Source organism: Meleagris gallopavo, chromosome 1, assembly GCF_000146605.3.
Source record: "Meleagris gallopavo isolate NT-WF06-2002-E0010 breed Aviagen turkey brand Nicholas breeding stock chromosome 1, Turkey_5.1, whole genome shotgun sequence".
Taxonomy (NCBI): Eukaryota; Metazoa; Chordata; class Aves; order Galliformes; family Phasianidae; genus Meleagris; species Meleagris gallopavo.
The window spans coordinates 183,943,535-183,956,979 of record NC_015011.2 but is presented as its reverse complement, the minus strand read 5'-3'; the positions used below and the strand labels follow the sequence as shown (position 1 = coordinate 183,956,979).

At 38.4% G+C, this 13,445-nt stretch overlaps 1 protein-coding gene across 1 annotated transcript in view; it reads right to left on the bottom strand.

Annotated features, from left to right (window-relative positions):
• LOC104909415 (teneurin-4-like) overlaps positions 1-13,445 on the bottom strand; it is a 78,061-nt gene that overhangs the window by 24,934 nt on the left and 39,682 nt on the right. The window contains exons 6-8 of the mRNA XM_019612331.2: positions 11,173-11,343; positions 6,198-6,412; positions 231-441 (exon numbers count right to left, since the gene is read on the bottom strand). Coding sequence (XP_019467876.2) covers positions 231-441; positions 6,198-6,412; positions 11,173-11,343 — 597 coding nt within the window. The remainder of the gene's footprint in view (positions 1-230; positions 442-6,197; positions 6,413-11,172; positions 11,344-13,445) is intronic.

Sequence of the window (13,445 nt, the reverse complement as noted above, 5' to 3'; positions counted from 1 at the left end):
AGCTTGTAATCCAACTCTGGCACCGGGTGGAATCTCGTTCCGGATATAGTTATTAAAAAGGCATACAAAATACTTACATGCTATTTAGGGCCTAACAGCACTCAGCCAGTTGCTAAATACATCCTCTACATTCGGTCCAGAACCACACAAAGCTACCATGCAATTTGAGTATGTGCATTAACACCTGGCCTGAAGGCAGACGGTTTGGGAATAAAACAGGAAACGCTTACCAATGGCAGTGGTAAGGAAAGAAACCACCTCCGACTCCTTGCCATCATTGTAGAAGGCCAAATGCCATATGCCTGAATCCAAGTACTGGATAAAGCCTGTCTCGTGGCTGGACAAGGGCACAAAGGCTCTGTGTTGCCGTTGAGGCCCTTCCAAGCCTCTCGCCTCCTGGCTCAAAAGGCGTCTTCCATCGAGGAGCTCAACAAAGTCAAACTGAAATACAAGAAAGAGAGATGTCTGTGTGCACTGCAGGCTTCCTCAAGCTGTTTCAGGAAATTGACAGATATATTTTGCATTACATATTAGAAATGTACATATTCAGATATATCATAAGCAGTTTTTTCTCTGTTAGTGTCTATTCAAGCTACTAATGTTCCTAGATTACCTGCAAGCAAGTCTTTTGGAAACAGAAGCATAGAATCACAGAATCATAGAATCACTTAGGCTGGAAAAGGCATCCAAGATCACGCAGTAAAACTGCCCATCTACCAGTATTTGCCCACTAAACCATGTCCCTAGTATGTAATACATAACGAGTGAGGATATGAATGCAATTTCCAGTAATTAGACACAACAAGAAATAATCTTTATTTAGAATGTAATTTGGGGCACAGTGACCCTAGTGACATGGAGGGGGTTGGAGATTCATGACTGGGAGTTGGAGATTCATTATCCTTGAGGTCCCTTCCAGCCCTGGCCATTCTGTGACATGCTCCTTCTGTAGAGACATAGGGAGGGAAAGAACAGTAATGCGCTGGCACAGGATGCCCAGGGAGGTGGTGAAGTCACCATCCCTGGAGGTGTTCGAGAATCATGCAGATGTGGCACTGAGGGATGTGGTCAGTGGGCATGGTGGGATGGGTGGGGCTGGACTTGATGATCTTAGAGGTCTTTTCCAACCTTAATGATTCTATGATTCTTTTCTACGATTCTAAATCTGAGGTCTAGGGGACGTGGCCAAACTGCACAATACGTATGATGAGAAACTCCTCAGAAGTTTATTTGTTATTAGGGCATGTGGGATGAGGAAAATGTAGGATGAGGGGAAATGGCTTTAAACTGGAAGAGGGTAGATTTAGACTAGATATGAGGAAGACATTCTTTATTGTGAGGGTGGTGAGACACTGGCACAGGTTGCCCAGAGAGGTTGTGGATGCCCCACTGTAGAGGCATTCGAGGCCAGGTTGGATGGGGCTGTGAGCAGTGTGGTCTAGAGGGAGATGTCCCTGCATCTAGCAGGGGGCTGGAACTAGATGATCTTCAAGGTCCCTTCCAACTGTAAACATCCTATGATTCTATGATTTTCTTTGTACCTTGGTTAATAAGACAGAAATAAATTACCTAGCCTAAATGGATAGTTTGCCAGAGCTTTTGGTTATCAAGAGAAATATGAATGTAAGTCAAAGAAAGATTTTGTAAGTAAATTGTGGCATATATTTTTCAGAACTATTTTTCTTAGTGAGCAATGCTTTTTTCCTTAAATCAATATCCGAGGTGGTTAAAAGATCATAAAAGATGAAAAGCAGAAGAAGTAATGTAAAAAGAGTCCCATTTACTGGATAGCTTTCAGAAATTTTCCTCAAAAGAACTTTTTTTTTTTCCCCAAGGTAACTTCAGGTGAACAATCACTTCCATTTCGCTATTAGGATTATAACTACCTTTTGTTCCCCATTTAAGTAACACTGCACTGACTTTCTGCAATAATTGTATTTTGTCTGATGATATATTAATGGGACAAGTCGGGTACAATCCTAGCAGACATCACAGTTATTAAGTGAGCATTATCTAATCTGAGTCTTCTTTTGTGGTAGGTGAATAGAGCATTTTGTGAGCAGAACTCAGCAGTCAGGGCACAGCCTTTTCTGTTCCTCAGCTCCCCTTGCCTTCACCTCTTTCAATTGCTCAATCAGATAAACTTGTAGTTTTTGGCAGGTGCAAGGAAAACAAAAACACCACCTGTTTTTGGACCAGTAAATATTGCTGTACTAAATGTCTGCATGCTTTGGCTGAACCCATCAACAACATTTAGGCTCCTTATCCCTGTTGACTTTAAACATGTGGTGTATTATTAGGTTGTCTGATATGGTCTTCAAAGTCCACCAAGATAAGGACTTGTTGAGGTTTTCTCTCTTCTGCAGTTATCACTAAGTTATTTCCATCACTTTCTTGTGGCAAAAGCTATATATGACCTATCTTGAAGATCAAAAGACAGAATTTGTCATGAGGGTATTTCTCATTACTACATTTTAATTACTTATTTCCTTGAAATAAACAAGACCTCACTTTAATTTATGTTTTCTTTATTTCAGCACGTGGATCATTCAGATTTGATGCTGCAGTATCTTTTGAGAAAGAAGTGAAGGCATTCCTTTTGGCTGTCCATGAAGTTAGCTTTGTCAGAAACAAGAGCTGTTAGGCAGATGGATCAGATTTCTAAAAACACACTAAAGGAACAGGTGACTGCAGATATAACAGGTAAAGTTCATCTCAAGGTGTTGGTATCTCCATGGTAGTTTGAATTCGTTTTCTAGAACTAGTTCAGCAGTTAAAGAAATTCGAGACTCTTCTAGACTGCAGTTTGCCTCATCTTGAAGTTGAAATCCAAGTAACATCCAGTATATTGGGCCCTAAGGCATTTATTTCTTGCTTGAGATGAAAACAACTTGCAGGCATCCAGCTGCAGTAAGTTGCTATTGTTATAGCCCAACCTGGGTTATGCTTACCTGGGACTCCCAGCCAAAAGTAAACTTAATTCTATACATATTCTTAAGATGGTGCTTTGGATGTTGATGACTTTGCAAAGTTACTACATTACTGGCTGTAAATATCACAAATCACAAGTGGATTATGCTTTATTATGTTTTAATAAATTCAGAAATTTTTAATACACAACTGGAGTTATTGAAAGCAAGAAATGCCATTTTAATCAATTCAAATTGTATGAATAAAAAATGTATTCCACAAACTATGATGGCCAATACCTAAAATTTACTATTTAAAATCTGGCCTGGGTTGAAAAGAGTTTAAAAACTGATTTGATTTGGGAAAATTAAATTTAATAGACCACAAGAAAATTGTTTAACTTTTATTACCATTTGTTGAGAAGAATTAGAAAAAATGCCTAAATTTTTGCCTTCTACAAGCTCTATTTTTAACACTACAAAAATCTGGAGCTTGCGTTTTTTTTCCTACTTGTGTCTGTGGTTGCTGGCAACCACCAGGAGAAGATGGATGGTCACAGACAGACAGTTTGCCAAAGAGAATCATACAAACACAATCATTTGAGTTGGAAGGGACCTTTAAAGGCCATCTGGTCCAGCTCCCCTGCACTGAACAGGGACACCCACAGCTTCATCAGTGCTCAGAGCCCATCCAGCCTGACCTTGGGTGTCGTCAGGGACGGGACACCACCATCTCTCTGTGCAATCTGTGCCAGTGCCTCACCATTCTTACTGTAAAACACTTTTTCCTTATATGCAGCCTAAAAATCTGGAAAAGTTTCGTGTTTTAACACAAAAAAAAAAAAAGACTTTAAATATTTTGCCAAATACAGGAATATGTGCAAAGGCACCAACTCAAAGACCCTAAAAAAGAATGGGTTATGTAGAGGTGCACGTTAAGAAGATGGAAGATGGATTATTTAAACTGAAGAAATATCTGCTTATCTAGTTTGGAAGAAAAGCTGATTGCCAGTTCAAATTTTGCTATTGCCAACCCTTTATTACATTCTTCCAAAGAGGAGATTATCAGTGCTTTAAGCACACATATTGCTGAAGTCCTGTTTATGAAATTCCTGATAAAATTTGGAAATCTAAAACTGACTGGTTAGTTTTATGGGGTGCAGCAGATACTCTGGATTACGCAAAAGAAAAGATGAGATTTGTGTAATACGTATTAACTATGAAAGACCAGTCTACAGTTTCAATACAGAAAACAAGTTAGCTGTTTAATAACTCCTAAGGCAAATAAGTTATGGTGAGATTAAATGCTAAGATTTAAACTTCATATAAAAATGTACAGAAGGAGAACAACATTTTAATCACAGCACATTTTTTAAAATAATAAATTTAGGAAAAAGGACCATTTCAAAACCAAATTAAATATTAACTACTGATATATCAATATTGTTTTAATATCTGCAGTTTCCTTAAGTTATTTCTTCAGGGTCTGGGGACCTGTTTCTAATACTGTACCATGACTCTTATTGTTGGAATAAAAAAAGTCTATTTGGTAATTTTTGATGATGTTTTGGTCCAGATGACAATTATTATTAGTAGTAGTATTTGTATACTTGGCAGCACTTGATTTGTGCCTATTCAAAAGCAGCACTTACAAGATCTTTGTAGAAATGCACTGTTTCCCCCAGCATGTAGTATGAACAACACGTGCTACATCCCACATTCTATGTCTCATTTTCAGCTGAGGATTCAACTGATACACAGCTGCACTGTTTCAAATGGGAAAGGTCCCAACACTGACAAATCATTCCCAAGATCCCAACCAAAATGAGACTAAAGAACAAAATGCAGAGATGGTGAAGTTGGTGTGGGCTTCTCACTCACTTGAAATATGGTTGGGTGGAGAGTCCTGCTAAATTTAGGCAGTTTTGCTTTAAGTTCAGTACTCTTTAGTTGAGATTTAGGTGTTACATTTCACAATTGCTACTTAAACAATTGAAACCATTCATGTAGCAAATCCTGTTCGACAGTAGATATTAATAATCATTATAAACAAGGAAAATCAGAGCTAATGCAGATTTCCACTCTACAACTGCTATTGTTGTGACCATGACTTTTTAATTTAAATAATATTGAATATTTAACTTCTAAATGTCTGAACCTCTCCCTAAAGAGAGACTGATAAAAAATGGGCAATAACGGCACTGTTGTGTCACTGAATTTATGACCTGCTGATCCTATTGAAATATTTTAATTCTGCAGAAAGGCAGGCAGAGGAAGCATGGATTTATGACACCTTTTTGACATAAATAAGTTGCAGGTGTGTTAATAAGTAGAAAATACCGTATTACCCAGAATAGTTGCAGTAAAAATCTTTGTTTGCTCAAAAAGAAAATAAAGGGTACTTCTATAAATCTTTAATAATGGTGCTGGTTGCTGGACTTTCAGTTTAGAATGGATGGCAAGGATAAGTTACAAAATTACTATAAAGCTGGTAATATTTTGATAACCTGTTGATGCAAGTAGGAATATGATGTTTTGCACTGCCTAATAGAGTCATGTCCTAATGCATTAATCAATCTGGTTAAGAGCAGCTTAAAAACTGAGATGGAAACCAGATAAACTAATTGACAAAATCTTTATTTAAGGGGATGGTTCTTCAGAGCATTTTCCAGAAAGTGATTTCTTGACACATTTTCTGTCCCAGTGTGTTAAAAATCCTCCAGAATAGTAATCTGTATCTTGATTCCTGCTTAAATATGCCCATGCCCCTGCAAAAACTCGATTCTGTTTGGTCATACACCAGTTACCGTGCTCTGGCCAACCTCAGTATAATCTGACAGCCAGCACATGTAATGTGAAGAGCTGGCACAAGGCATTTCATCATGGACAAGGAAAGGAGATCTTACTCCCATGAAAGTGAGAGATTGGGGTCTTGCAGCTCTAATCATGAGACGAGAGAGGCTGAAAGAGGGGCACATGGCATAGAATATGGGAACAAAAGATGGTTCTTTCCCATGGATGGAGAGGGTAGTGGCTCATGCTGCTAGGACCAAGTAGCTGATACCCTCAGCTTTTTCCCCAAACTGGTGTCAACTGCTCTGGCACATAAGGCTAATGTACGTAAATACCTTGCAAGTGTCACTTGATTATCTTTCTCTGGATATTTGACCAGATTTTAGTATCATGCAAGCATGCAGCAAATCCTTGAGAGAAACAGCTGAAATAAAAACACCATAAAAACATAAATTCTAAGACAAGTGTTACTTGATTGAAATGAGGTCCCATTACCTGTGTATGTGATGGTGGAAGGCCTTTTCTGCCATAGATGCCAACCAGAGCAGCCTTTCCTAAAGACACATTGAATTTCAGATGCACTGGGTGGTCGATGAACACCTGAGATCTCCAAAAGATACCAGGAGGGATCTTCTGTGTGGCTCGTCTGCCAACATCAATTTCTCCAGAGTCTATAAAACTGTCGTCTGGAAAGAAACTACTGGGCTTTCCTGCCAAAATACAGGAACAAAAATCTTGGATTAGCCTTAGATCCTAGAAGTAATCCAATCACACAGCTATCTCTGACATTGATCTTGAGAAACAGACTATTAGTGTCCCGAGGTCTTCGGAGTACTGTTTGTTGCCAATCCTTTTCATTATGAGAGGAGAACTGGCAGGGTTATTCTTGGCTTCGGTAACTGTTTTGTTTGAAAACATGAAAATGGGAAGAGTAAACTGGAGAAAAATGGCCTGTGGTTCAAATATTAACATCAGAGCTTGTTCTAATTACATTACGTAAAAATAAATCATTTTACATTATAACATAAATGAATGTAAGCTCACTGATGGAGAAGTCATCATTACATTAGCAGAGAGAAGTGAAGAAATAGTGAAGTAGGCACATGTCACAGAATAGAATGGCAATGTGGAGAAGAGCAACATGAATGATGTCTAAATGGGGAAATAAAAATATTTCTTTATTAAATTCACGTTTGACAGTGGTAACAATATTTTAAATTTGTTAAACAGTCCAAAAAAAAAGGACTGAGAAAAGAGATGAAGGAAATCATGCCCTGCACTTGAGTAATATCGACTCTGAAACCGGAGAGGTTTTAGTTAGATTTCAGTCTGCAAAGTGTGTTATGATTATCCAACTTCCTTTAGCAGCTGAGCAAATGGAGGCAGCTGCTTCTCAAAGCACCCACCAAGTTAGAGAGCCTGGGATGGCAATTAGCATGTGTTGTAATGTGAGGGAGACAGCCTGGAGCTCGGCATCCCTGGAAAACAGCTGAGAACCTCCAGATTAGACATCTATGCACTCACAGTTCTCAAATTTGGTGGCTGCTTTGAAAATACTTCAACTCAAAGAAAGCCCAGGGAATGGGGGCAATGTGCAAAATAAAATCCCAGAGCACTGTCTGTTGACTCTTTTGTATATCCAGTGGCCATACAGCTTCACAGAGAAAAGATGAAGGCAACTGCTTAGCAAAAAACCTCTATATAAGGGCACTTAAAGAAAGATTTTGGCTTCGGTAAGGAGAGCACTGTCAAGGACTAATCATTAATTTTATACATCCAAATCAACTGGTTATCTCATTGTGGTGCCATTACAGCTCGCTACTCTGTGTTTCACAGATCAAGCAATTCCAACAAAACGAGAACAACACTTTTCAGGATTGTATATTATTTTGTAGAAAAATCATTGAGAGAATTTGGGGGAAACAAAAAATATGAAATAAAAATATCTTCTTCTATCCATCATAAATTCAAATGAAATAGTCTTAGAACTTATTGCCAAGTTGAAAAGATAGAACAACCCCTCATTTTATGGTTTCAAATCATAAATGGTTCCTTTAAACATCAAACTTCTCTGTATACCATCCCACTATAAGCTCAATGGGAGAGACAGAGGCAACCTGCTAGCTGTCTCTAAAATCCATATCCAAATTATCTGCATATTGACAGTTAACAAAAGAAGCATCTGAAAACATCTCTTTGTAGAAAGGAGATATTTTGTTTCTTCCTTCTAAAATTTTTATCAGAACTTTTGGTCCAAATAAGACTAATCCTTGGTTATTGCACTAAAGTTAGCAACTGCCTAAGTACGTTGTTGGAGTGGGAACTGATGGCATTTTTCATTTCTGTGCTATCTCATGGATATAGTTTTCTGCACAACAGCATACTCTACAAAGCAAAGGGTGTACATTCTTTCATAGAAAAAGGCTACTGGTTATTTTATTAAATTCTCATTTATCGTTGTTCATCACATTCAAATAAAAACAAGGTGGGAATCTGTTGGCTTTCTATCCTTTTCTAATCAAAGTGCATATTAACAGAGACAATCAGAAGCAGCTTAGGTAGATGGCCATTCTCACAGACTCATTTGTGCTGGTAATGTACAACTGCACAATGAACATCAACCAGCTTGATTCTGAAGGGGATTACTTTATGAACTGGATTGCAATTATTTATTTGCTATACTAAAAATTACTTCTACTCCAGTTAGGATTCAAGCAAATGATTCCCATGTCTTCGTGCAAAGTTTCTCATTTCAGTTCTATTAAAAAGCAGCTGAAGACATCACATGTTGGTTTTCAAAATGGTAGATATTTTTTCTGATTACCACTGACATGCTTTATAGATTCATAGAAATTTAGGTGAAAATCTACAGTATTTGATGTGTGCTCTGATTGTTCATTAATAAAGATGGCACATCAGAGTGAAGGTGAGAATTTAATGCATTAGATGTTGATGTGCTAGAGAGAGCCTGGAGAGAATTAGCACAGTGTGTATTCTGCCTGTACAGAAAGCAACAGTTTCTGTACAAGCAAGAAAACTGCTTCTGTGACTGAAAGATGAATTCACAGAAATAATTGTTTGCACACACAATTACAAAGCCTATGTCTCCTGTTTGAGGACAGCAGTATGTCTGAAGTGTGATGGGCACTAAGCTGCCATGTCTTGCTCCATGGGTTCAGATTTCCCCACAGCTCTCTTCACAAGGCTCAAGTCAACCCTTGTCTTGCCAGCCTCAGCCTACAGTGGAATCAGGCCCTATGGATTGGATTCTTCATAAAGAAAGTACAATAAGAAAGCAATTTCAGCTTCTAATCAGAAATTAAGTTTTAATCAGAGTATTTGACTGCTTAAAATTAACTTCAGGTCTGAATTCTTAATTGGGCTGTCAATTACTTTGCTCTTTCCATGCATTACCTTGAACTTTTTAGTTGCCGTAGCAACTACTCCTAATTTATTTGGTTATCAAAATGAGCCATTTCATTTCGGCCCCTGCTGAATCTGCTGGTATTTTTGATAGCGAGGTACCCTGACTCATCAAAACACTTAAGAACACACTTTATACTCCTCTGACTTCAATCACAGTTAATTACGCGCTTAAATGTAAGCATGTGATTAAGTGCTTTGCTAAACAGGGATGGACTTAAACGCCCATAAATGCTGTGCTGGAGCACAGCCATGGATGAGAATTGGCAAGACATTGGTAATGATTCATTCAGATCAGCTGTAAGACTGACTGTTCCAAGCTATTTCAGTGTGATCAAGAGAACTTTCAAATACATTTTAATCCATTTTGTAAATACATTTCAATCACACACATTCTGAATTAGAATTGCAGCCATGCTGCACTGCTAGTCCAGAATTAGTTGCGTAGTAACTTGATGGATAAACAGCTGCTTTAAGGCTGGATGTGATTAGTCCTGCAAAAAAGATCTTGTCCTGATGTGTTTATTCAGTTAGGAGAGGACTCCCTCCTCTAAGCCGATGGCTTCCTAAACATCTATACGAAGCACTGACTCAAGGAGTCTTCCAATGACATTCATAGATTTTCCAGATTTCTCTTTTAGCAGGAGTATTTGGCAACACTCAAAAACTTGCTGACGTCACTAAGCATGGCTGAAAAAGAAATCAAGTGGAAGACTTTGATTAGGCCAGTAGTTTTTCATACTTCCGTTTATTTTCATTTTGGCTTTTAAAAGGAAATAAACAGATCAAAGCTACACGTTTCAAAAATGAAACACATGGCAAGTTAGAAGGAGAAAAAGGATCTGCCATGAAGTATTTTTGAATGCAACATATGATATCTGCAGATTGCTGTACTGTCTGGTAAGGTTTGCTGAGAATATCTTGCTGAGTTGATTTTTCCTTGTAGAACATTGTTGTCAGCCATCAGTTGTTAGTAAATACGCTTCTAAGGAACACACATAATCATGGCCTTTATTTGGACTGATAAAGGCAGATAGCTCTTACAGAACAATAAAAAAAACCTAACACCCTATAATTAATTTGAATTAAATAGACAAACACAGGCTCTCTGCCAAATTCCAGGGAACTCTGGAAACTTTTGAATTCAGTGAATTGCCGGAACAGCAGCATACTTCTTTCTCTTACCCACAAACCTTCACCCTCCAACTAAATACCAAAAATAGCCAATGACTGCAATTTTGCTGGAATCTGTTGGATGTGTATGAAGAAGTTTGACACACAAAACAGCTTTCTGGAAATCTGAATCACAAAGCAGCTTTCTGAAACTCTGGACTCCTCATTTCTCCCATTAAGTCTTGGGAGAGATAAAAAATGTGTCCTTTGCAGACCTTATGGGTACTTTCAGCAGTGTTCCCCCTACACAGAGCATAGTAAGATCTAAAGCTACTGGATAATGCACTGCTGAACTGATAAACTATTAGTTTCTTCTAGTTTCAGTTAAAATTGCAAGCTGACACCATTATGATGCTTTGAGGAGATCTTTTACCTGGACATCTTCGTAAAGAGATGTTCAACCATGGAATATCAACACTAAATGTGCAGTCTACCTGATTCCACTTATACTCTTTGGTTCTCAAAACATTTGATACATAGTGTCAATGAGAAGGCAAAACCAAGTATTTTTATTCATTAAATGTCCAAGGAATCTAATTTTCAAGTCTTTTTTCCCCTTGGGAATAGCCATTTGAGACAAGAGTTTTCACAATGGACTTCTGTACTCAGCGAGATAAGTACAGATAGTTCCACCTTGAGAACACCTTGAAAGCGTGATGAGGATTGTACACACTTCTATCACATGAGTGAGTATCAGAAAGGCATGAAACTTAGAAACATACGGAAACAGGATTGACGACTACTAGCTCTAGACGTGAAAGACTGGAAAAAGCACCTGATAATGGCAATATTGAAGGTAATGGAACATGAGATTGGATGGCTGGAGTTCAGAAGCAGACAGAGGACTGACAACATGGACACACACCAACCATACCTTCACTGGTTCCTTTGCCTTTCCTGTCAGGTAACTCTAACCCTGTGCCCCCCGAAGGATATAAGGAGACGTCCGTTGGCACTGGCCAACTGCTGGCTGTGTCTTCCGTGATTTCATACATCTGCCCTTCCATCGGCTGCAGGTGCCAGTTTAGGCCAAACAGGTGCATGGCTGTGGTGAGCAATGAGAAAAGTCATCTTTTTCTGTCTGTGAGAGTTGCAGAACTACAGGGGCACTTTCTAAACCTTCACTCCACCACCTTCTTAGTGGTCATTGTTTTAGGACAAAAATGGGATTCAGGGGGTTAGACAGCTCCTACGGATTCTGCCACACCAATTTCATGGATCCTTCCTCCCACCTAAGCCATTTTCAGAGCAACTCTACCATTCCAGTAGAACCACTCCCAGCCTTTGGCCTACGTGAGGGAATGATCAGGTGCCATGTTATAGAAAACTCCCAAGGCTTGATGATGATGCAGTAAACACAAAGATACAAGGAGTATTACTTGTCATCATAACAGTAAATCCTAGGAAATGACTCATTAGTTTGCTTTGCTGTAGTTGAGGCATATTATATAGGTTCATTGCTTTTTTTGAAGCCATCAATTCAACACTTTCTTACAGATATCTCTCACAGTTTTTCCTGAAAAAGACCAACTGAAAACAAGCAATTTTAGACCAATCTTGCACACATTCCATAATGCGCAGTACTAGGAATGCAAGAGACTGTGATTGAGCACTCCTTAGCCCTTCAGCTGCTCCTATTCAGATCAAAGATACATTCTCAAGGTTTGAAAACAAGAAGCGCCGTTCAGATTTGTGTGATACCAAGACATTGCTCTCTGTAGGTTTCTGGGCCATGCAAAGTCATCCAGTGCACACACAAATCTATTTCAAGGTTTTACATAAAGACAAGTGAAGTAAAAGAACAAGACAAAATACTTAAAAAACAAACACATGTATGAGGAGTATGGAAAATCGTATGCTTACACAACTTATACTTGTCCCTTGAAAATATAAAGCAAAACAACGTGGCTTCCCATATCAGTTCTTCCTTTCCCAGCATAAACATTTCATATTCAATCAGTATCCAGTTTAGCTTCAGGCTCTCTACAGCTAAATGATCTGATACTCTCTACACTTGGAATGACATTTCTTTTTTAAGGGAATGCCTTGATATTTTACACTATAATTTCTCCATGAAACTGTTCAATGGCACTAACATCATAGACATTTAACATAAACAAAAAGAGTCAAAAAACATAAAAAAAAATAGAGTATTTTCATTGCATATCGTTCTCATTTTATACATAAAGATACATCTGAGCTTGGCAAATGCTGTCAGGGACAAGTGGTTAGTTTATTTAAAACTGTGTATCAGCAACAGTCTTTTCAAGATAATTGAAAGGTAATCTGAGAAGCTCTCCAAAAACAACATGTTTAGGCAATTTAGCAAAATAGGTGACTTTTTCCACTTCAGTTTCAATTAGGTCATCTATCATTTACTAACACAAGTAAACTTGTCTTTGCATTAATACAGCATCACAAAAACAATGAGAGCAAAACTCTCATTTTACCATATAAACAGGGACTGATTGTTAACAAAGTCTTGATCATTAAGAAAGAAAATACTCTCTTAAAACTCCCAGGCAGCAAGGAAAGTCTCCCAGAGATCTGGTCACAACTCAAACATTCTTGTATAAGTACACATACCAAGAAGGAATGCTACCAACTCAACTGGTAATCCAACTTGATGCAGAGTGGCCAGTATTTGCAGTCAAAGCAGAATTAAACCTGGCTTGTTCACTCCTCCAGACTCAGGCAATACTAGACAGCCAGCAGTCCAGATGCCTCTGCTTGCCTTATGTGCTTAATTCCAACTCCATCTAACAAATATCTGCATCCCACAAAGACTTGCATGAGCTTACACAAAACATCACTAGCTCAAGCATAAATTAAGCAACCAGTTTTTCAGTAGACCATTTGAATTGCTCTATCCTTCAGTTATCACAGGGTAAGTGCCCTCTTCTCCTGCAAGAAAATGAAGCCAGAGAAGTCAGCATTGTTTGGGGTGCAGTGGGAAATCTATGAGCATTTCTTCCAGACATGCAAAAAGCATTTAAATACACCTAAGAGGAAAGGACAAAATAAGGACAAAATTTTGCTTCAGACAAAGGACAGAGCTGGTAGTTTGGAAATGCAATGACTCTTCCCTAATTATCCATCTTCTTCAGCACGTGAATCATGGTTCCTTGTCATCACTCATTTCTAAAT